This window comes from Melanotaenia boesemani, chromosome 18 (assembly GCF_017639745.1).
Source record: "Melanotaenia boesemani isolate fMelBoe1 chromosome 18, fMelBoe1.pri, whole genome shotgun sequence".
In the NCBI taxonomy this organism is placed as follows: domain Eukaryota; kingdom Metazoa; phylum Chordata; class Actinopteri; order Atheriniformes; family Melanotaeniidae; genus Melanotaenia; species Melanotaenia boesemani.
The window spans coordinates 24,415,110-24,439,913 of NC_055699.1; the positions used below are offsets into that span (position 1 = coordinate 24,415,110).

The following is a 24,804-nucleotide window of genomic DNA, read 5'->3' on the forward strand; positions in this document are numbered from 1 at the left end:
CCGGAGAGAACCCACGCATACACGGGGAGAACATGCAAACTCCACACAGAAAGGCCACGGCCCTCAGGGTTCGAACCTCCCCCCAGCCGAGATTCGAACCAGCAACCTTCTTGCTGTGAGGCTGCGGTGCTAACCACCACACCACTGTGCGTGATTTACTTTAAGTAAATGTAAACGTGATTTATGTATATTGTCTGTAAGAAATGTGGCACTATATTCTGTATTTGTTCATTTGTAGTTTTCATGGTGCCACATGGTGAGGTGTGATATAAAGAGGAGTGAACCAAACGAGCATCAGTCGAAGCTCTCTGCATTCTGTGTGTGGTAATCCAAGCGGCAGCTACAAACATGTTCAGACAAGTAAGCCGATAGCTAAGTGCCATGATGGTCTGCCATCTTGAAACTACAGCCACCAGCAAGGGACAAATAGCGCCAATGTGGAATCCCTGAGCCAGCACACATTGTGATTGAGACATGGGAGGAGAATGTAACTAAAGAGATTTTACAGTGCACTTCTTAACCCAGTTTTAGTAGTTTCTGCTTCTCCTTAGATGTTTTCTCTGCTTGATCCCAGTGATCTGATCCTTCTTAAACAGACTAATCTTTCCCACGACCACGCGATGGGTCTTTCCACATGGTTATTTAAGAAATTAGAAGCTGCTCATTGCATCAGTTGAGGTTAAATAGTGTGTTGCAGCTGCAAGATAATCCCCCCGCAATAATTACCCAATAGGAGGTTCCCACCTATTTGCTTAGTTAAATCCAGGTGGCAACTTTTTTTCGGCCAGGCAGTCTGTATTTATTTTATCTTTGGTTATGTTTACAACGTCCCGATTCCAGCCAGCAGTGCCACCAAAAAGACAAGGTTTCCCAAGAAGTACAGAACCATCAGCAGAGTGCTAACTTTGACCTGTTGAAACACAAATTTGAATATTATTTGTTTTACTTGTGCAGTTGCTGTAAAAGATTTTTATTTTAACTTTCTAGTCTCACCACCTTGGATTCCCCAGAAGTCTGATCTGTAATGCAAAGCAGAAAGAAAAATAAAAACTGCTGAAACTATGAAAATGAAATAATTAAAAAAAATTATAAAATTCTGGAAAATGTTTTATATGCCGGCTATTTTTTCATATGGAAAATAAAGCATAAATGATGAAATCGTGAATGTGTGAAACTAAACTGAGATGCCTGTTTAAACCACTGCTTTTGTGTCCAAGCTGCTTAAGGTTTTGAACATATTTAAGTTGCCAAAATCAGTTTAAAAAGCTTTGTGTTTATGCTTTTTAAATGAAAAGCTGTACATTTTCTTTTCTTTTTACTGATTATAGCCATAAGTAAGATGCATTTATGACTGCAGGTTTATTTGTCCTCCTTATGTTATAGATTCTTGGGATAGACAGATATAACAACCTGGCATTGATATTGACTGATATTCAGTTTGTTTACCACAAACATGCTTATCGACAAATAGCACAGCAACCAACAGCTGTGGTCAATATTTATTTGGTGTGTCCTGATTGTGTCTCATTAGTTTTGCCCTAAAACTGACGAGATCTATTTACATTTTAATTTGTTAGGCCATATAAACATTTAAAAGTGAATTAGTAATTAATTATAAACCACATAAAACTATAATCAGGAATAAAATGATGAAATACAGTTAATAGGAATCAATTGTAAACTGTTGTCTGGGGTAACTGCATCCTTTTAATCAGCTTGGTGTAGGAACTTTAGAATCGCAATAATATTAATTTAGATAAATTATATTTATTTACCTGTTTTTTGAATCTTCCATTTCAGATGGAAATCAAACAGGATGTAGAACACAATTTCCCAACCAACAAAACCACCCATAACTTTCATCAGCCAGACGTCCGTAGTGCTGTCAACCCTCTCCAGACCTGTAAAAATGGCTGCCACTGCATGGTAATACATAAAAACAGACATTTTACCAACTTACAGCCAAGAGTTACAATATATATGCAGTGTAAACATATATTTTTTCTTAATCTAAGTGTCTACAAAACCAAAATGGAGGATGTGAACGTACCAGCCAAAGCTTTGATGACAAGAGCATTTAAAGAATGTGACCAGTTGAAAACGAACCTCCTGTTAAAGAAAAAGAGTTTTAAAATTCCATCTGAAACAAGTCTGCCATCATGAGTACAAACAGCTGCAGATCTACACAGACTTGGTCTTACATCGGATGTTGTGGCCCACAGCGCAGCATCGCCATTATGGGCTGGAACAGAGACAGAATGGTGACCAGACACCCCAACACAGGATGAGCTCCCTGCAAACCAAACAACACTTTAACACACACACCCTTCACATGAATACATGTTTAAACTCTTTATAAATCAAATGATATAAAAATATGAGGACAAAAACAAGAAATAAATCAACACCTTTTTATTGAAAAGTCCAACTGCTCAGATCAGTCTAAATAACCTTTATTATTTAGTGATTTAAGCCCTTAACACTTGAATTTACTTAAAAAAATTTTTTTAATAAATGCATAAATAAATACAGGAAAAACATGGACAAAAGGAATAAGACTGGAACAAAATAAAGTGCAATTTAATATTAAATAAATGAATAACAATAAATAGGTAAAGACTCATAATAAACAAAAAAAAGAATAAATAGATAAATAAAAGCGAATATAAGCAAATAAATCAATAAAATAGAATAACTAGATATAAATAAATAAAATAAACAAAGGCCAGAAGTGGTTTGATACAAATTTGGGACACCAGGCGTTAAGAGATAAGTTAAGAGGCGTGTTTTCATGTTTCAGGATGGTTCAATACATTAAAACACATTTAAACCAGCTGCCCTTAAATTCCACATCATGGAAGTCCAAGAGAAGCTGTTAATGGTTTGAAAAGCACCTCTCGGGAGCTTTAGGATGAAACTAAAAGTGTCACAATCTGCCTTCTTTAGTGAGCCCTTGAATGGATGTTAATGCACATACAGCTGAAAATCCCCTTCTGCCTGGATTATTGACTACCTGATGGCTAGAGACCTAAAGTGGACCTGTCACAATCATTTCCCCTCATGTGCACTCTAGCTGAGCACACTGCACATGTTTCTGTCTAAAATATTGCCTTTTCTGTTTAACAGCATTATTGTGCACAAACTTCAAAGCCAAATTTAATCGAACTTTGGGGAGCATTAGTATAATATATTACCTAATTATTTCTATAATTAAAACTTAGACCTTTATGAAACTGTGTGATTTGCTTTGCATGCTTGTATTCAACTAAATTATGGATTCTAGCAGAGTTGTACTGACCCCAGACCAGTCCTGTGCATGTGCAAAGGCAAGGATGAAAGCAATGGCAGTAGCTGCCAGGGTAACACTCATCACTGCAACATGGACCTGGAGGAACAGAAACAATATCATAGAATTATGATAAAACTGAGATGTTATGATACTTCAAGAATGTATTTTTACATACAAGTTATAACCTCTAATTTTCAAGATAGAAAAAAATAAATAAATGAAAGGATCAGATGCTGCAGCAAGGATTTCCAAACTCACCACAAACCAGAAATCCTTTCCACACAATTTAAATCCTTTGCCTGCTCTTTTCAAATATCTGGCCACCAACATTCCCAGTGATCCTGTGGTCATCCAGGCTATCAGCATCAGTGCCCCTAAAACACAGTTTTAATATGATTTAAATAACGTAGTTTATTGTGTTTTTGCTCATCTATCTTTTGCTTGTTTATATGGCTGTCATGGCAGAGGAAAATGCTGTAACCAGTTTATATGTATATATTGTCTGAGATAGAGATGCACCAGCTAACTCAGGGATATCTGTTAAGCTACCACCAAAACCCCAGACTAGTCTACAAACCCTTTTCTGGGATGCTTTAATCACAATAGTGGCATCTCCAGTTCTACATTTTCGTTTCTTTCACTCATCTTCGTTCTTGCCTGGTTGTAGCTAAAGGTCTTTTCTCCGTATTCAGCAGCCTTTACATCAATACATTGAGTATTTTCAAAATGTAGCTTTCTAGACACGTTTTTCCAGGACCGCCTACCCTACCTTTAAGAGGTTATCAAAACAAACAAACAAAAAAAAAACTGTAAACAAAGACTGTACGGTCCTCAACTCTTCAGCTGGAGAAGGGTTAGTAGACCAATAATAGTTTGGTAAATAATAATATACTGACATCTTAGCCTTTGTATGGATAAAAAGACAATCCAACACATTTGTACGATAAACAATGATGGGTAAGTGACTTAGAATTAGTAATAAACCTCAAAGTTTCATGATACACAGCATCCAGAGAACGTAGACTCAGATGAGGCATGCAAGTACAGAACATCTCAATAATCTAAAACCAACATAAAGGTGGTAGCAACCTTTAGATTACTATAAAATACAAGATTTTATAAAAAAATAAAAACCTAGCTTCACCGAAAACCTTTTTTTTACCAGCTGATGTAAATGTGGAATAGAAGAAAGAGATTAATCAATCAACTAATCAAAGTCTGTTAGTGAATGTGTTGTTTGTAGCTCTACATTTTCTGACCTTAAAGATATGAGTTTCTGAGTCATTTTGAGAGCATCGTGACTGATATACATTCCTGAAGCTGTCATTGACCAGCAGCATCATTTTACATCGGAGTTATGCTTTTCCCATGCTAACAACTGGATATCAACAGACTGGCTGTTTTGAACCTGCATCACGGCTGATTAATCAAAGAAATACAAGAAGACATTATTGGACGATGTGAGGAAAAGAAAGAAAGTGACAGAGCAAGACTCTTATCTCTATATCAGACTGACTTTTACTGGCTGGAGAGAACTCAGAGAAGAGACAGGATGAAGATGGGTGCTGGATTAGCTGTCATCAGGGAGCACATCACTGAGAAAATCTGCAGTTTAGCAGTACTTCTTTAAGATGGAAAGGTGTTGTACAAACCAAACACACTGCTGGCAGAATAAATGGTGAATAGCTGGACTTGGACATCTAAGTGGGAAAGAACTTACCATGTGCTCGCATTATAGAGGAAAAATCGTCATGAGAGGCTACCGAAGGTGTGGTGATGTCCATCTTGTTAGTACTGGCAAAGGTACCAGTATGAAACTGGATATTTCCTGTTAGACAGACACAAAAAAAAGTTTCCAAAAATTCATAATCACCAGTTATCATTAGGAATTTACAAACAGTTTTAAGCTGTTAATGGTGATACAAACACTGATGTTTGCAGGTAAAGACCAAACCTTGCCCTGTGTGGATAAACTGTCTCCCTGTGCTCTCGTCTTCTTCATAAACTGGAAGAATGTTTAATGTGATGACATGACGTGGCTCTGTGGCTGTGGAAAACCAAACCATTTTCCACAAACCAACTCAAAACTGGATGAAGAACCAGCAATGAACCACTAAAAGAGATAACTATCTGCTTGACCAATTTAATCAGATTCAACTCTTTTCATACCGTCTGCTCTTCCTCCCCACATGACCCAGAAAGAAAACCACCATTGTTCTTAAATGACTGACCCCACTGCTACAATTTTAATCATTGGAAAAATGTTCATTTAATAAAAACCTAATACAAAACATCTGGAGCATCATGGAAGCAGAAATCCAGCAACCAAGGTCCAGGACTGTAGAGCAGCTAGAATCCTGCATCAGACCAGAATGGGACAACATTCCTCTCCTAAAACTCCAGCAACTGGTCTCTTTACTTCCCAGACGTTTCCAGACAGTTGTTAGAAGTAGAGGGGATGCTACACCATGCTGAACATCACCCTGGAACTACTTTTTGCAGAAGTGTTGCTGCATCAGATTCACTATCAGCTCATATTTTCCATGAAATGGTAAAAATGTCTTAGTTTCATCATCTAATATATTATTTATCTTCCACTGGGAATTAAATATTGGTTGAAGAGACTTGGAAATAATGGGGTTCTGTTTACATTTACATTTTACACAGGAACACATCTTTGTACCTCTCCATAATATACAACATTTTCATTACCATTGCTGCTGGGTCCATAGGCAAACAGGAGGTAGTAGGTTTTATTTAAATAAGACGACCTCTGAGTAGAAATAGAATTCATGGAAGTGAAGGAACAGCTGATCACATTGTTCTGGATTGATGTTTTTATATCAGAAACATTTCCCTGTTGGAGATAAAGAATTAATTTCAGTACTGGTTTTACCACATACGTGCAGCTCTCTTATTGTCTGAGCGGTGTGTGATAACATTTTGTCCTTATGTGAATTTTTGGTATTAGAAAACTTCATTATTACCAGAGCAAGAGGTAGTGGAGCTGTTTCTCCTGTCGAATAGGCGTGTTGAACCATCACCGAGCCGTTATTGCTCATGCCACAAATATAAATATCATCGTTTCCCTGCAGGACAAAAATAAGAAAAATCAGAATGCCTAAAACATGAATGATATACTGAAATATTAATAGATTATGTTTACATTGTTACTGGATTTTGATGTTGTTTTGTTACAAATGAGATATTTTGTCAAAGTGAAATTATCACAAAGAATTATTAAGTCTGATATGAAGCTGAAGCCTGGTTAGCATGAACATCCATCATCAAAGTCCCTCTAAAAACCAGCTTTCCCCCTTGTATAAATAGTATTTTTCATGTGTTACAAGGCGTATCACAAGCAAATTAACCATCAACAACATGGATGAAAATGTCTGATTTAGATCAGGAACACACCACCTCAGAAAGGTGACATCAGACAACCCACATGTTGTACGTATGCTACACGGAAGAACCAGCACCAATGTGCAGGTAGGGTAAAGCTCTAGCAAAATAAGGTAGCATAAGCTAGGTCAGGCATCAACTCCTCTCTCCTTAGCTCATGAACCTTTACCTAAAAACATATGGGTTTGCTCCTTATTTCATAATAAAGACTGAACACTTTTCAGAGATTAGACACCATGAGTATGAGAGGACATGTCCACAAGATTATTTTCAGTTGGACGTGTGCAGTAGTACCAGTTTGTGGCTAAAAATAAACCCTTTAAAGCCTGGCTCAAGACAAAAATAGGAGAAAAATTCAAATTTTAAAATCTGAAGTCTTTATTTGGCTCTTTAACAAAATGTATTTATTGTTTATTACTGTGTGATGTCAAATTTATTGTAGTGCAAAAGGTATCTACCAATGGCCAGAAGATAAATATCAGATTGTGCACATCTGGGTTGCAAGGAAAGTATTTTACCATAAAGTGATGCAAAAGGTCTCAGAAACTCAAATAAGATACATAAGGCAAGTGGTAGCAAAACAAAGAATAAATAAAAAAAAAATAATAAAAAATTACCATTTTCTGATCATCTGAGAATCCAAAAGAGATGTATCCATTAGAGGGGCCCGTCATCTCATAGCGGACAGCTGGACCACCAGGAGACAGCATCGTGGCTGACATAAAATAACAGGTAAAGTCGGCTGAAGGGTCACAGCTGGACGGCTTACTGAAGCACACTTTGGTCACACCGCAGTCTGCACTGGAGATGCTGCTCTACAGAGGCAAAAGAAAAAGAATTGTGTTGTATTGTGCTATTATATTTCAATGGGAATTCACTTTCCAAATTTAAATCAACATCTTGACTCACAGCTTGTGGTATAGAGCCAGAACCTGATGAAGAATTAGTGGATTTCAGGACAGGAGTTGTCACATCAACCCAGTAAGTGCTGTAACTCTGCACAAAGGTTGCACTGAAGGGCATAAAAAACCGGTTTCCAAACTTTAAGGCAGAAACTGATGGGGATTATAAAAAGTAATGACCAATGCTGCTTTGTCTGCTAAGCTTTATAGTAGACTAGGATTTAATAAACTAATTTAAACTTACTGAAACTGAACAGCATCCACATTTACTGATGGCGTTGATGTCCATGTCACCTGGATTTGGGTCTTCGCAGAATCTGATGTGTGGGATACAGCTGTGCTCTTCACACACACAAACACAAAAACACAAACACAGAGATGTTGGACTTTTACAGAATATCCTGGAAACAAATCTGCCCTATGAATTGACTAGATGCAATATGGTTGTAGTAGGCTGGCTATGGATTAGCAGGAGTTTCATTTTGGGGTTTTTTTTCTGCCTCGTGAATGATGTTTATGGCAAAGCTTGTCACTCTTGTTGTTGTGTAAAATGATCAAAAGCCCTGTGGGATTATTTTTATTATTTATTTTATATATTATTACTTATTTATTTATTTTTATTTATTATTGAGATGTCACAGACCGGGGCAAAGGAAGAGGGTTTTCAGTGGGCACTGGCCACCTCTGAAATCGGATTGGACACCTCTGGTTCCACCTCAGATGATTGAAAGGTCACTGGAGGAGGACCGAAACATCTTCCAGACAAGCATGGACCATTGGTGTCACTTCAACAGTTTTAAATAAATTTTAAAGTAGTTTCAACTTAGTCTAGTTATACACTATCCAATGTTGGGATATGATGTCATATTTAGTTTTCAGTGAGTGTATTTAGGGACTACACATCAACTCAATTATTTAAGACTTTCACGTTGAAGCTGAAAATAATAATAATGACACAGATTAGCTCCAGTATCAGCAGCCCAACATCTACCAACATAGAAATAGCCACACAAGGATCCAGTCCACCACCACTCGACAGTAAACCAGAACTACTACATCTAGCTCCACATACTACACCCAAAACGAACAACTTACCTTTCTATGGAGCTTTTTCAAATTCTTGCAAATATTGCCACACAAATAAATAACACAAATGTAAATAAACATATTTTAGTACCAGAGAAGAGTCTAACTGGAAAATGATCCGCCTTCACCTGTTTGGGTGTTTTGACCTGAAGTCATTTGTCATTAAAGAGGGAGTTTCTGTTGACGGTGGAAAAAAACTGTGACATCTGCCAGGGAGACAGTGGGGGAGGTGGCAGGGGAGAAGGTGAGACACACCTGTGGTTGCTGTGGTTTCTTTCCTGCTAGGTCTCCTCACAGTGCTGTAATCAGTGGTTGATTCTTGCAGAAAAGGGGCTTTTTTATTTTATTGTTTAAACACTTTCTTATGTGTGTTTTCCAAAGGTATCAGTAATACCTTATTAAAGTTCTACAATGGCTGAGCAGAACACGCACACATACACAAATTGTAAATATCTCAAGAGGTAAGTTTTGTCACAGCTGAAAAAATACACACAAGAACTGTTTATGATCATTTAGTACCAATATAAAAATTAAAATAAATAAGATGAGCACATCAGGTCTGCAAGGCATGTAGTGTTAGTGGGATATGACTCGTATTGTAAGTTGCTGTAAAGGGGGATACTCACAGGTGACCCACAATTGAGCAGTTGAGTCCCTGTTGTTGCAGTAAAAGAGCCGACAGGCGAATTACTCCCCGGTTTTCTAGCCTGTAATAGGAAGCCAGTAAACGGTTTGGACGCTGGAGCCTGTAGTAGAACTTGGAAACAGAAAAACTAATAAATGAATAAATAATAATCAAAATGTTCTGTTGACAATAAATACCATGAGAGACTTGCAACTAACACTGATTTTCATTATAAATGCATTTATGATTTAATTCCACAAGGTGACATATATTCTTTTGTTTGTTTTTGGCCATAACAGCAGAAAAGAAAACACAAATGTATTTATTTATTTATTTAAAGGTCCTGGCAGCCAGTTACTACTAATATTGTACAGAACAACTTATTCTATATAACTGACCACAGCGACCCTGTATTAGAATAAAAAGTGTAATGTATGGATGTTTTACTTTTAATAATATTGTGTTTATTTTTATTTAACCATTCACAGAAACATCAATTTCAGAGGAGAAGAGATTAATTGTACCAGTTTAGTTGTAGAGAAAGGCTCGAACCCCCTGCCTCCAGCCAAGGCCGAACCAGGAACCCTTTTGCTGTGAGACAACAGTGCTAGCCACCACATCATTGTGCAACCCAGTAAGTCTGCATGTAGGAATTCAAATCCGTAACGTTTCTACCTTAAACTTAGCGTTCCTGACTCTTTTGATGGCACAGTCACAGGCTGAGAAATTACACTATACATCTTTTTCTTCCGGGACGCTAGCATAATGCCGTCGGGGTTACGCCATCATTCCACTAAAGTGTTTTTTTTTTAATCAGCCCTGAGATATAGAATAATTGTACCAAATTTCATAAAGATTAATGAGGTGAAGTGACAGTCTACCACAATAGGTAGACTAAAGAATTTGACTTCATTGCACAGCTGATTTGAAAACTTGACATTTTCATTTAGCTTAGCGTTTCCTTTTCTTTCTTTTTTATTAAGCTTGCACACCAAAGTAAAAAATATAAGGTAAAATGACAAATTTGTAGTTTGGGTTTTTACATTGTGGTACAGTGATTGAGAAAATGTGATGACAAGTAAACAAATTTCGGATTCAGCAGTAACGTGAGGTAAAATTACTGGTAAAATATTTGGATATCTGAGCTGTTTTAGACGATGTAAAGGAATAATTTCTGATTCTCCTTATTGAGAGCTGTCTGACAGCTGTTCATTGCAGCTGTTGTGTTTCACACGGTCCACAAACCTTTAAATATTCATGAACATTTGTCTCAGTTCTTAATGCTGGGAACACCATCCCTGTCATGAATAATATGAGAACTGTTTTCCAGGTTTAGATTTGCGACTTACCTTTCACCGCCTGTCCAGGTATGAAGCTGCTGGGATCTGTTGTAACGGTGTAAGGTGAAGGTCCTGTTTGGGGGTTCCCAGGGTGGTTGGGTTGCATATTGACACAACTGGCCGTAACAAGACCTGTTTTATAGCACCAAGCCATCGGGACAAAACAAACCAGCAGCAGCGGAAAAATTTCCATTGCCATGAAGTTATCTGTTTCTACCTGATGTGACACGTTTGGGGAAACAACTACGAGTGAAACTGAGCTTCCCGTCAGGTGAGAAAACTATAGGGCGAGAACAAAGAAGGAAGGAGTGGCATAGTCTGTAACAGGAGAAGACTAGTGGTTGAAAGATGTACACCTGCACAATAGCTTAGAGATCACATAGAACTTTAAACACTTTTTATGCTGACTTACAGTTTTTCTCTATTGCTTAAACACATTTCACGATACTGCCCTCACTTTTCACAAAACTCTAAACACAAAACACTTTTCTAAAGCTACGTACACTAAACCTCACAGTTTCTTTTCAAAACCAACCCATCACACCAAAACAGTTGCTCATATGCTCAAAAGCAAACCCATCACACCAAAACAGTTGCTCATATGCTCAAAAGCAAACCCATCACACCAAAACAGTTGCTCATATGCTCAAAAGCAAACTCTGACACCAAAATACCACTCAAGGCCTGCAAAAATGTAAACACTACTGAGCATCATTAACCACATTACCAAAAAAATTGAAAGCACAATTTTCACAGTGTGAGACTGTTCTTTTTACAGTTTCACAACTGCCAGGATGCATTTGAGCAACCCTTATTTATTCTCAAATATGTTTTGGGCATTTTCTATAGATTTGTGCATTTCATGGGAATAGTTACATAATGCAGAAAATGCAGTAATATCACAACTCAATGCAAAAATGAGTACTAAACTCCATGGAGGATCCATTACACACACAATAGATACTGTACAGTAACAATTGAGAACACAATGTTCAGGGTGCGATTTCTTTTATTACAGTACGTTGAAAATTGACACAGTATGTTGTATGTTGACACCGAAATCATGGAGAGGCATCACGTCGTCGGGCTGGGTCGGGCCACAGGACCTCATCAACGTCACAGGCAATATTGTCCATAGCCAAACAACGTGGGAAGAATGCCCTGGCATGCCGCACCCAGCCTTGGAACGCCTCCACAGCCACATCATCACAGGCCAGGTCCATAGCCCTGAGAAGGTTCTCTCTAGTGTAAGGTTGGCGGTCATAGACCTTCCACCGCCATGCTGAGAAGAACTCCTCTATTGGGTTTAGGAACGGAGAGTAGGGTGGCAGACACACATTAATGAATTGCTGATTGATGTTAAACCACTCTCTGACCTGGATGCTGCGATGGAAGCTAACATTGTCCCAGAGGATGACGTATATGGGAAGATCAGCTGGCCCAGGAATCTGCTGGTCGTGGTGATCTGCTGGCCGAGCATTCAGGTGATCATTGTCATGCAAAACATCTCTGAGCTCTCCTAGGAAGGTGAGGAGACGCTCAGTGTTGTAGGCACCAAGTTCAGCATGCCGGTGGAGAAGCCCTCTAGAACTCATGGCAGCGCAGAGAGTGATGTTTCCTCCACGTTGGCCGGGCACATCAACAATAGCTCTCTGTCCTATGATGTTACGGCCTCTCCTCCTCCTTTTTGTGAGGTTGAAGCCAGCCTCATCCACAAATATAAATTCATGGGGTCTGGCCATGGACTCCAACTGGAACATCCTCTGTGGAAACAAATAGCGTTTTCAGGTGTTCAGAAAGACAGTCAATAGAGCACATTACAGTACGACAGTATAGTATTGTATGTAAAGTACTGTAGGCCATGGATTGTACTGTACTTACTTGCACATACTGGTGACGGAGGTGTTTTATTCTTCCAGAGTTGCGCTCAAAGGGTACCCTATAGGCCTGCTTCATTCTTACTCTCTGGCGCTTGAGGACTCTGTCTATGGTTGTCAGGCTGACATTGTCAATGGTCGGAAAGTTCAAATTGTCACCAATGATCCTCTCCCGTAGTCTGATCACATTGTTCTCCCGAACCATATCCACAATGAGGACCTCTTGGGCTGGTGTGAATCTGGAAGCCCTCCCACCTGCAAATGGCAATCTTTCAACTCTAGAGAAACAAACATAGTCATTTGGTCAGAAATGGTCCTTGCAGTACACACTTTTACTGTAACCATGATTGCACTTGTCTGTATGTAGGTGCACTCCACTATACTACTGTATACTGTGAATATCTAGTGTAGTGACTAAAAAACTACTACATACAGTACCTGTTGTGTTCTCTGAAGGCCCGAATAATGGTGCCCACTGAGAATCTGCTGAGGTTTGGTTGGACTCGTTGTCCCGCTTCGGTCATTGTCATGCCGTGGACAATGACGTGGTCAATGACTGTTGCTCTCATTTCATCTGTAATGAAAATGCGTTGTCTTGCTTGCCCTCCTTCTCCTCTCGCTCCTTGGCCTGCTCCTCTTTGGACTGCTTCTCGCCCTCTTTGGCCCACTCCTCGGCCCGCTCCTCTCCCTCCTTGACCTGCTCCTCTCCCTCCTCTGACACGAACTCCTCTGCCTCCTCTGACACGAACTCCTCTCCCTCCTCTGACACAAACTCCTCTCCCTCCTCTGACACAAACTCCTCTTCTTCTGTCTTCATCATCCATTTTTGTTTTTGAACTTTCAGCAAACTGCACTGACTTATATAGGTGTGGTCACATCATTTGCAATAGGTGTTTTCAATTATGAGTCGTTGTGTTTACTGATTGGCACCAGGTATGTTCATTGTGTTCAAGTTTTGCTGATTGTGGGTAGCATTTTGCATCACATGAGCTTCACAATGCATATTGGAGCAGAGTTATATGCAAAATGTGTTTTAGCACGGCAATTTTTGTTTTGAGTTTTGAGAAAAAGGGGATGGGTTTTGTGAACAGTGTCTACAGGTGAATTGTGTTTGTGGTTGTGGCAAAAGGGGGGGAGTTTTACTAAATGTGTTTAGGCAACTGGTCATTTGGTTTAGAGTACTGGGTTTTGTGTTTTGGCAATAGAGAAAAACTGTAATGTGTATATGTGTTATTGCTGTAAAGTCAGAAAGTGTCCAGTCTCTGATGCTAAATTAGATTTTTCTGACTCTTAAAGATAAAAATCTACTGAAACTAAAATTTTACCATGTGACATGGTGCTATATGTGCACTGACAGGAACATGGATGACATTGGAGTACATTTCTTGCTGTATGTGTGTGTGGGTGTGTATGAAGGTCTAGGTGTGTGCGTGTATGTGTGTGTGAGTGGTGTGCGGGTGTGTGTGTGGAGGTCTATGTGGGATGTGTGTGTGGGTGTGTGTGAAGGTGTGTATATATGAGTGTGTGCACGTGGAGGTCGAGGTGTGTGTGGAGGAGTGAAGGAGTGGGTGGAGGCGTGAGTATGTATGGAGGTGCTTGTGTGTATATGCAGGTATGTATGTGAGTGCGTGTGTTGTGGTGTATGTGTATGGAGGGGTATGAGAGTGTGTGTGTATGTGGGCACCGGTGTGTGTGTTCATAGGTATGTGCGTGAAGTGTGTGTGTGGAGGTATGTGCACGTATTGAGGTGTTGGTGTATAGAGGTGTGTGAGAGGGTGTGTGAGTGGCTGGGGTAAAAAAAAAAAAAAAAAAGTGTGTGCGTTTGCAGGGGGTTAGGACGTGTCCTCTGGGGGGCGCCCTGGCCGGGTGTTGGGGGCGTGGGCCTGGGGTTCCCTTCCTTTGCCTCGCCCCCCTCCCACTCAGAAAGAGGAAAGTGGCCCCTTGGGCTGGTGGCTGGCCCCTGGGGGGGTTCGTGGCGTGCCTGGGTTGGGGTGCCTGCTCCGGGCCTGTGACGCCCTTCGGGGCCGGCGGGGGACGGGGGCGCCCTAAGCCACTGGCGGGTCGTCTTCCAGGGGGGAGGTTTACTCCCCTCTGGACCTACATCTCCTGACCCCTCCCCTCCCCCACTCTTCACTACATACACAGGTAGGGCTGTGGGAGGTGTGCTTGTTGCGCTGGGCGGGGCAGGGGGGTCATCATAGTGGCCCTGTTGCTTCGCCGAGCGGCAGCATGCCTCCCAGCTTTTAATTCCACTTAGTCACTGAGCACAAATAACATTTGCAACATACAAACACGTTTTGGGGGGTGGAACATGCGAGGTCAGGTGGGTGGGACTGCTCAGGTGGCCCCACCCCCTCCTCAATGCAGTTACTGCCCCCCAATTTTAACCCTCTTTTTTTAATTGCAAACAGCACATAATATATTCCATCACTAGTGGGGGAGGGAGGGGGGATGGGGTCTTCAAGCGCCCCTGTCTCCATGGATGGCCCGGGGGCGGGGCGGGCCGGGTGGCCTGTCGCGTTGGCCCGGGGCGTAGGCGGGCTGTCCCGGGGGGTTTTGGCTGCTGGCCCTGGGGGGAAGGTGCTGTTTTGGGGGTGGGGAGTGGGGGGCGGGGGCGGGGTGGGGGGTTGGGGGCCTGGCTCGTGTCTCCTCGCCTCCTGGCTGGGGCTGTCCCCCCGTGGCGTGGGGTGGCGGGAGGATGGTGTTTGTGTGTGTGTGTGTTGGGGGGGGGGCGGTGTGTGGGTGGCAGAGTGGTGTGGGTGTGGGGGGATGGGTGGTGGAGGGATGGTGTGTGGGAGGGTGGGGTGTGTGGAGGTGGATGCGTGGTGTGTGGGAGGGGGGGTGGTGCGGGTGTGGGAGGATGAATGGTGGAGGGATGATGTATGTGTGGGAGGATGGGGTATGTGTGGGAGAATGTATGGTGCAGGGATGGGGGAGTGTGTGGGAGGATGGATGGTGGAAGGATGGTGTGTGTGCGGGAGGATGGATGGTGTATGGGAGGGAGGATGGTGTGTGTGTGGGGGAGTGGTGTATGTTTGGGAGAGTGGGTGATGGAGGGGTGGTGTGTGTGTGTGGGAGGATGGGGTACGTGAAGGTGGATGTTTGGTGTAGGAGAATGATGTATGTGTGGGAGGATGGGTAGTGGAAGGAAGGTGTTTGTGTGTGTGTGTGTATGGGAGGTGTGAAGGTGGATGAATGGTGTGTGAGAGGGAGGATGGTGTATGTGTGGGAGGATGAGTGGTGGAGGGATGATGTGTGTGTGGGAGGATGGGATAGGTGTGGGAGAGTGTATGGTGGAAGGATGGTGAGTGTGTGGGAGGAAGGATGGTGTGTGTGTGGAAGGATGGATGGTGGAAGGATGGTGTGTGTGTGTGGGAGGACAGAGTATGTGAGGGTTGAATGGTGTATGCGTGGGAGGATAAATGGAGGAGTGGAAGGAGAGTGTGTGTGTTTGTGTGTGTGTGTGTGTTGGTCTGGGGGGGGGCAGGACTGGTTCTCGGGGTGTGAGGCTGTGCGCTGGGGTGTGGGGCTGGCCTCTGGTGGTGGCCGTCTGGGCGGGCCGGGTCCCCCCGGGTGGCGTGCTGGCCCTCGGCCTGTGGGGGAGGGAGGTGTCCCTGCGCTCCTGGGCCCGGGCCCTCTGCCCCGTCTGTCCCGGGCGGCCGGTGCCCGGGGGGGTCGAGGACTGCTGGCCTCGGCCCGCCGGGGCCGGTGCCCTGGGTCCGCGGGGCGGCTCCTGCTGGGGTCTCCTGCTGCTGCCTTCCTGGGCGGGCAAGTGGTCGTCTCTGTGGACCGGTCGGGATCTGTTGCCTGCGGGGGGGCTGGTGGCCTGGGTCTCGGGACCGCTGGCCTGACTCTGGCCTCTGTTCAAGTGAGGTGGCATCTGCATGATCACTCTGCATGGTCACTCCTTCCTGAACGTCTCCACACAGTCTTTGCGTCGCCGTGTGGCCGAGTTCTCCAACACATCCACACAGGTTTCTCTGCGCGTGTTCTTGAATACAGCAGTTTCACTTATATCTATTATCATATTTTGTTTCTTTTTTTAATTATTTCTGTTCTTATTATTATTATTACTCTTACTCTTATTATTATTATTGTTACTATTATCAACTAGTTGTGTAATGACCTACTGGCTAGGATGATCGTAGCTATATATGTTGTAAGTAGTATGGATTACATGGTCTTCTGTATGATGTTTCAAGTCCCCACCCGCACTCCCCACACCCTTTCTGTCCCTCTCTCTCCCCTCCCTCTTCTCTCTACTTTCTTTTCTCTCTCTCTCTCTCTGTCCCCTCCGGTCGAGTCCAGCATTAAGAGTCTGATTTAATAAAGTTTTTCATCAAGAGGGACTTTATACATGTAGTATAAATCCCTGCTTGATAGAGTAAAATTGCCCAGCACCAGACAGCAGCCAGACAATCATTCTGTTTGCAACGATGCTGGACAAGACAGGTTAAAAAAAAAAAAAAAAAAAAAAAAAAAAGGAGTACATTTCTTTCCCCCAGAGAAACTGCAAAATCACCTGAGTTTTCTGGGAACCGGTGCTATATGAATAAAACACATTTCAACTAAACTATACAATATATTATACATTATAAATATATGTTACAGCACACATCGGTACAATAAGAATGATGTCATAATTAGTGTAATTTGTGTATTATTAAACCTCTGCTAACATTAACCTGGATTACGTTAGCATAATTGACTACTATACAAACAATTACATTCAGATAATGCTGTCTTTCAGGCCAGTGGAGTGGGTATGTTTGTTTCGCCAAAGATAAAATGTTGATATAAGACTGGGTTTGTATGTCTCTCCTTACTTTCAGTCTGTTTGAAATTATGTTAATTCAGAGCTACTGAACTGGATTTCCTCTTACTGACCCAGCTGATATATGACAAGAAATAATAACCCCACTAAGAAACAGTACTATTCCTAATTTTGTGACCAATCCTGTATATTAAACATTTACAGGTAACAGCTGTGATTTCATTCATACCTGAATGGTAATGTGATAAAACAGGTTTCGTAAAAGCTTTTCATTGTCTGATAAGATAACATGGTTCACATGACAGTTTCCCACAGAATCTAAAATAGGAAGAGTTCTAAGAAGTTTCCAAGAACTTTTGTTTATTGTTCTGCCAAATTCATGCAAACAAATTCCTCTTTGACGTCAAGCAGGGTTGTGCTTTTTATTGACAGTAGGGTTGATTATCTAGAAACTGCTGACTCATGATGTTATTGCAACATCCAAAGTAAATTTATACAAAACAAGTTAGTAATGGTGAATTTTTACTGGATAAAAAGTAAAAATAAAAAACAGATTTGACTCATTTGTTTTTGTCCATCTAAGTTTTGCAAATTTGAAGCAATTTTTTATCAACCAGTAAATGGTCTGGTTAACAACCAGTTTCAGTGATTCATACATGTTGTGGTGGGCTTCATGGCCATGGTAAGGTCATCCATAACAAACAGGTCTCTAGGTGAGGGACCAGACAAAGTTTGGCTCAGCAAACCCCATGGAGAAAAATATTAATGAAGCCAAGTTCCTCTTGCCTGGAAGTAGTTCACCGGGGCCCCTGGAAGCAACCCTAATGCTGCTGGCTGGGCCTTTGCCCATGGGGCCCTGTTGGGCTAATGGGTTTCTAGGCACAACCAATGTTTTAAGGGGATTTGGTTTGGTGGTCTCAGGATTGGGTCTCTGCTCTTTGCAGATGATGTGCTTCTTTTGGTTTCATCAGGCCGTGATCTTCAGCTATCTCTGAAGTGATTTACAGCCAAGTGTAAAGGGGTTGGGATGAGAATCCGCACCTCCAAATTCAAGACTATAGCCCTCAGCCGGAAAAGGGTGGAGTGTTTTCTCCAGGTCAGGAATGAGGTCCTGCCCCAAGTGGAGGAGTTCAAGTATCTTGAGGTCTTGTTCATGAGTGAGGGAAAGATTAAGCAGTAAATTGGCAGCATGCAGACTCTTTATCAGTCTGTTATGGTGAAGAAGGAGCTGAGCCAAAAGGCAAAGGGTTAAAAAGAACAAGATTGTGAATACAAGTGGCCAAAATGACTTTTCCCTGCAGATTGGCCAGGTTCTCCCTTAGAGATAGGGTAAGAAGCTTGGTCATCAGGGAGGGGCTCAGAGTAGAGTCGCTGCACCTCCGAATAGAGAAATGGATCCAGACCAGATGGCTTGGGCATCTGGTTTGGATCCCTCCTGGATGCCTTCTTGGTGAGGTGTTCTGGGCATGTCCCACCAGGAGGCGATCCCGGGAGAGACCCAGGACACGCTGGAGGGATTACATCTCTCAAATGACCTGAAAAAGCCTCAGGATCCCTCCAGATGAGCTACAGCTCCAGTACAGAAAATGGATGGATGAATTAAAAGCATTACATTGAAAGGACATTGAAACAAACAAAAAAAAAAAAGGAAGAAAGAATTTAAGGACGAAAAAAGGCAGGGGCAAATAGAAATGTTTTAAACCTTGATTTAAAGCAGCAGAGTATCGGCAGATCTGCAGTTTTCTGGGAGTTTGTTTTACATGTGAGGAGCATAAAAGCTGAACGCTGCCTCTTCACGTTTAGTTCTGACTGTGGGAACAGAAAGTAGATCTGACCCTGATGACCTGAGGAATCTGGTTGGCTCATAACAAACCAAAAGAGACAGAAGGCATTTTGGCCGTAAACCATTCAGAGCTTACAGCAGAATTTTGAAGTCAGTGTTGTATGATCCTCTTTCTTGGTCATATGGCCCTTTCCCACTAGTACCCACTTAGCCCTGCCTTAATTCAGCCAACACCACACTGCCCTGGTTTTGATTGTCCCCATTACACTAGAGGGCAATTAAGGCCACGTTCAATGTGGGCAGGGTCATCTGAGTGTGGCAGGAGAAGGTTACTTTGTCTACTCTCTCCTTAATTGCACCTCAGATGTATCTGATCAGTGCTGACTGTGGGGGGACGAAGCAAGGGGGATATATTAAACAGCAGCTTGCTTGTTGGGCACATTCCCTTTCTGGGTGGCCCGGATGGACCTCCAAGCAGTCATGGAAGAGGTGGACGAGCGTGCTGGCTGAGTGTACCCGTGAGAATTGCTCCATATCCCCACTATCAGGTCTTTTTTTCTGGTTTTCTGTTTGCAGATGTGTGTGTGGCTCAGTCTTGTTACAGCGCGGTGTGGAGCTGCGCCTGCGCCCCATACGTACACGTTGTCATTATGGCAGCAGGGAGTTTCTGTTATGGAGCAGTCGCCAAGCAGCTCAGTGGCTGGAGCTGGAGACAGGGTGGGTTCCTGGAGGCTGTCGGGCCGGATCCCGTGTCAGGTCTGGTTCTCCCCCCGTGGAAGCCTGCATGTGTGGGTGAGGCTGCTATACCCTTGGAAGCTGGCTTGAGCCGATTAGTGAATTGAATGTATGCATTTGTGTTCCGCCAGGCCAGAGGAGGAGTGCGCATCACGGCGGCTGTGGCGGACATGCTGCTGTTTTGTCCCAACTGGTTGTTTTATGGTTTTATTGATGCCCTGGACCTTGCCGCCTGGTATCCTGAGACTGCGAGGATAAATCAATGCTCTCATAGTATATGGACTATCACTCCGAGACACCTGAACATTATAGGCGTGAGAAACCTGGCTGTCAGGAACAGACCACATCCGGTTTTAATTTTATGGGTTTTAGAGGGTGTTGTTTTGTATTGGTTTTACTGGTTTGCTTTTCTTTTTACTGTATGGATTAACCCTCTTCTAATGTTTGCAGGATGGTGATCTTTGTTCAAACTCAGCCCTTGTTTTGCACCTTTGGCTTTAGGTTGGAATAATTTCCATTTTGTCTTTAACTCTGTATACGTTTTAATAAAATGTTAATGTCTGAATCACGTCTGTCCACATGCTTGATTCAAACCTGTGTGCCTAGTAGTTTAGATTTCCCGGGGTGAAATTCCCCTGGTGGCGTGGTCGGTTTTTAAGTTAAAATTATTTACAGGAAATTAAATGGATCACTACCAACCTCCATTATGCCATGACAAAATAAATAATAATAAATAAATGACAGAAGGTATTTTGGCCGTAAACCATTCAGAGCTTACAGCAGAATTTTGAAGTCCGCTCTTTGACAAACAGGAAGTCAGTGTTTTATGATCCTCTTTCTTGGTCATATGGCCCTTTCCCACTAGTACCCACTTACAGTGGGGCAAAAAAGCTGAGAGAGGCCTGTAATTTTCATCATAGTTTGAGAACTCAACTATGAGAGACAAAATGAGAGTGAGAGAGAGAGAGAGAGAGAGAGAGAGAGAGAGAGAGAGAGAGCGAGAGAGAGAATCACAATTGTCTAATTTTTAATTAATTAATTGGTAAATTTGGTCACCTACAAACAAGCAAGATTTCTGGCTCTCACAGACCTGTAACTTTTTACAGAGGCTCCTCTGTCCACTTGAACCTGTATCAATGGCACCTGTTTGAACTCGTTATCAGTATAAAAGACCCCTGTCCACAACCTCAAACAGTCAGACTCCAAACTCCACTATGGCAAAGCCCTAAGAGCTGTCAAAGGACACCAGTAGGGTGCCAACTTTCAGAAGTGAAAATAAGTTCCACAGCTCCTGAGGCCCGTGACCACCACGGTCCGACTGCTGTGGTGGGGAACCTGCAGCAGTGGTGTCTTTCATTTTTTAGTAATGAGGTGAGCAAAAAAGCAATAAGTTAAAGCTTAAAATGCTTAATAACCAATGAACACATTGATTATTGTGCAACATTATTGCATATAAAGTCCTGTTAATTAGGCTCCATAAAGGTGTAATAACATGCATCCCTATTTAACATACAAGAGGAAAATATATAACAGAATACCATATGCATCATATGCAGAGTCAGGGGCGCTGCTAGAGATTTTGGGCCCCATGAAAAGAAACTGAGTGGGTCCCCCCCTGAAAATTTTAATAGCGTAATACATCCAATTGGCAATTTTAATGCTATTTTGACCATCAAAATGGCATTAAAAGAAATTAAATAAAAGAAATTAAAAGAAAAGCATGACAGGCTAGTTGGCAGGGGAAGCACTAAAAATACAATGAAGTTAATTTAGATTCAACTATCTGCTGCAAGACGAATACTTTATATTTAAAAACCCATCTATCTTTTTTTAAATACTTAATTATCTCATGATAATTACAAACAAATTATAAATACAAAACTTTAATACAAAATAACCTCGTTCATGAAAATGAAATGCATTTATAATCTGTGAAGAAATAAATCAAATCTCAGCTAAAACACCATCAAAAACTAAATGACCACTCAATTTTTATGACTTATTGCATTACGAGCATTATCATCATTAAATCAGAAGCCAATGGTAAAAATAAATTAGGTAGGCTCATAAACAAAACATAGCAGGACCTTACATGGTTTATTGTATTATAAGAACTAAATGTAATACGGTCACAAGCAAACCACTGTGGAGATTTACAGCCAAACAATGGCTGGGAGCGTCTTTAAAATAAAATAATCACATTTTAAAAGGTAGAACTTTGTGTAATAAGATATCAAGGAGAGGTAAAGGTCCGCTATTATTGAGTCAAGCTCTTGCAATCTCATTCACCATCACTGTCCTTGCTCAGCCTTTTCAGCAAGAACCCAACGTGGAGCTTTCTCTGAGGAAAATCACTTATCAAGTCCTGAAGTCCAGCTTTCTATTCTATCAGCTGTTCTATCATATAGTATCTCCAATCTCGTAATATCTATGTAACAGCATCACAATCATTATTTCTGGTGGTCTCACACTATTTTGTTTTCCTTTAAGGTGCTTTCAGTGATTTCACCAACAATGTCAAGGGAAATTGATTTGACTACCAATCCTCCACGTCATTGTTTCTCTCATGTAGCAACACGAAGTCTAATTTATCTCCAGCTCTGTAGACTCACCGGTGAAGCATTAGATTAGTGGGGAACATATATGATGCTATATGGTTGTTGCTAGTTAATCTTCTGATATCTAGAAAATGTAAATATTTCTCTGGTTGGATTGAAAGCAGTCACCCAGTCTGCTGCACTACAAATGTCTCTGTTCCTACTGCAAAGCAGGAGGATGAGTCCCAAACTACTGACCTAACCAACAGTGACAGCTGAGAAAATAAATGCAAACTATTTTTATTTAATATTAATAATTCAGAACTTTTTTCTATTATATAATGTTTTTTCGCCACAATAATCAAGCAATTCAACACTCAGCTGCTCACCTCGTTCCTCAAGGGTCACCTGGACATGTTCAGATGGGAGGGGAATGGAGGGGGGGTCTGGCAGCATCTGCTTCGGCTGCTCTCGTGTCTGTTCGGACATGCACGATGTTTTAGCAGAGCAGCTTGCTAATCGTTTGCCTGCCTTGATTATTTGATTAAAACAAATGTGAAATTAAATTAAATCCAGAGTTTTCTTCAGAAATATGAGCTAATATGGGAGTAAAGTGAGCTAGCTTATATGAACAAAGTTTAGGACAGACAACAAGCTGATGTTCCACAACCTTCCATCAGACGAGCTAACTGACCACCTCGCCTCTGAAAAAACTGGGTGACGTACTGTCCACCCCTCTGTTCTCTCTCCAGTCTCAGCTTTTTTCCTTTTTACACTTCCCTATTTTGGGGGTATCCTGCCGTCTTAGTATCCACTGGCTGTCTGTCTGTTGCGCTGCTCAGCAGCTGAAGGAGCAGGTGGACTGAACCGTTTAAGGGAAATATAGAGGGGGGGTGGGTGTTCAGAAATGTTTCCAAAACAAAGAAACTTAGTGATACCATTGCATTGTAACTAAAATGTTTGTGTGATTGTAGGTTTATCATTGAGTATTAGATAATTTTGTTAGTATTACAATTGCATTGAGGGCCCTTCTGGGCCCCCTGTCAGTCATGGGCCCCGAGAATCCTTCCCCTTTACCCCCCCTTTTCTGCGCCCCAGTGCAGAGTACCATATGCATATGCACACAACTTAGTTATTGTACAATCACATAACTTAGTTAAAGAGATACTGTATAATCACACGGCAGTAGCACCAGTAACTAAAAGCAGATCTGTTTGTGTGGAGCAACACAGACTTTTTAAAATATAAACTAAATACATTGAGAACTATATATATATATATATATATATATATAATGGCTAATATCCTGTATATTAAATAAATGATCCTACATTCAACTTTGAAAACTCATCATCCTAAATTCCGGACATGGATCAATCATGACATAGGCAACCGTGACCACAACACACTGGTAAAGACAACGGGCAGCACTCAGAATAAGAGATGGGACAATCCAATTTAGATAAAAAATATTGGACGTCCCGGCTAATACGGGACAGTTGGCATTGGCAACCCTAGACACCAGAAACAAAATCTTAGACCTGCACAGGCTGAAAAGATTGAATCTGCAATAGTATGGGGTGCCAAGTGTAAAAATTCAGTATAAAAGTTGTAGCTGACACATTTTCATTATTTATCTCACTTTTCTCACATTTAGCACATTTCTCCTACATTTTCCTACATTTAACATAACTGTTAACCACATATATAATGGTCAAATAGAACATCTAAATCTAAATTTTAAATCTAAATCTAAATGCTATATGTTATATGTAAATGTTAAATCTTATATTTAAATCATAAATAATATTTCTATATCTTGAATCTTAAATCTAAAAGTTAAATCTTATATCTAAATGCTAAATCTTATATCTAAATGTTAAATCTAAATCAAAATATTATATGATATGTATAAATGTTAAATCTTATATTTAAATCTTAAATAATATATTTAAATCTTGAATCTTAAATCTAAAAATTAAATCTTATATATAAATGCTAAATCTTATATCTAAATGTTAAATCTAAATGTTTAAATCTAAATCTAAGTGTTATGTTATGTATGTTAACCAGATGCCCGAGCCACCTCACCTGGCTCCTCTTGATGTGGAGGAGCAGGGGCTCTACTCTGAGCCCCTCCTGGATCACCAAGCTTGTCACCCTATCTCTAAGGGAGAGCCTGGTCACTCTGCGGAGAAAACTCATTACAGCCACTTTTATTTGTGATCTTGTTCTTTTGGTCACTACCCACAGCTCGTGATCATAGGTGAGGGTAGGAATGTAGATCGACCGATAAATCGAGAACTTTGCCTTTTGGCTCAGCTCCCTCTTCACCACGAAGATGCCGCACCGATCCGCCTGTTGATCTCCCGCTCCATCCTTACCTCACTTGTGAACGACACGCCGAGATACGTGAACTCCTCCACTTGGGGCAGGACCCTATTGCAGACC

The 24,804-nt window shown here is 41.5% G+C and overlaps 1 protein-coding gene and 1 long non-coding RNA gene across 4 annotated transcripts; one reads left to right on the top strand and one right to left on the bottom strand.

Annotated features, from left to right (window-relative positions):
* Positions 1 to 19: 19 nt before the first annotated feature.
* LOC121628484 (putative ferric-chelate reductase 1) lies at positions 20 to 10,846 on the bottom strand. Of its 3 annotated transcripts, none has more exons than XM_041967516.1 (15): positions 10,657 to 10,846; positions 9,309 to 9,439; positions 7,841 to 7,938; positions 7,604 to 7,706; positions 7,312 to 7,509; positions 6,277 to 6,378; positions 6,002 to 6,146; positions 5,010 to 5,117; positions 3,548 to 3,663; positions 3,299 to 3,385; positions 2,202 to 2,293; positions 2,051 to 2,109; positions 1,779 to 1,919; positions 997 to 1,023; positions 20 to 910 (listed from the first exon to the last, which is right to left on the bottom strand). In XM_041967516.1, the coding sequence occupies exons 1-15, from the start codon at positions 10,844 to 10,846 to the stop codon at positions 900 to 902; spliced, it is 1,608 nt and encodes a 535-aa protein (XP_041823450.1). In that variant the 3' UTR covers positions 20 to 899. The 3 variants fall into 3 exon arrangements, with proteins under 3 accessions (XP_041823450.1, XP_041823448.1, XP_041823449.1); XM_041967514.1 differs by having other exon boundaries at positions 997 to 1,019; positions 1,776 to 1,919; XM_041967515.1 differs by having other exon boundaries at positions 20 to 1,023.
* On the top strand, positions 1,839 to 10,870 carry LOC121628486. Its single transcript, XR_006008184.1, has 3 exons — positions 1,839 to 1,926; positions 8,851 to 8,926; positions 10,791 to 10,870. It is a non-coding gene; the product is annotated as an uncharacterized LOC121628486 (long non-coding RNA).
* Positions 10,871 to 24,804: the final 13,934 nt, after the last annotated feature.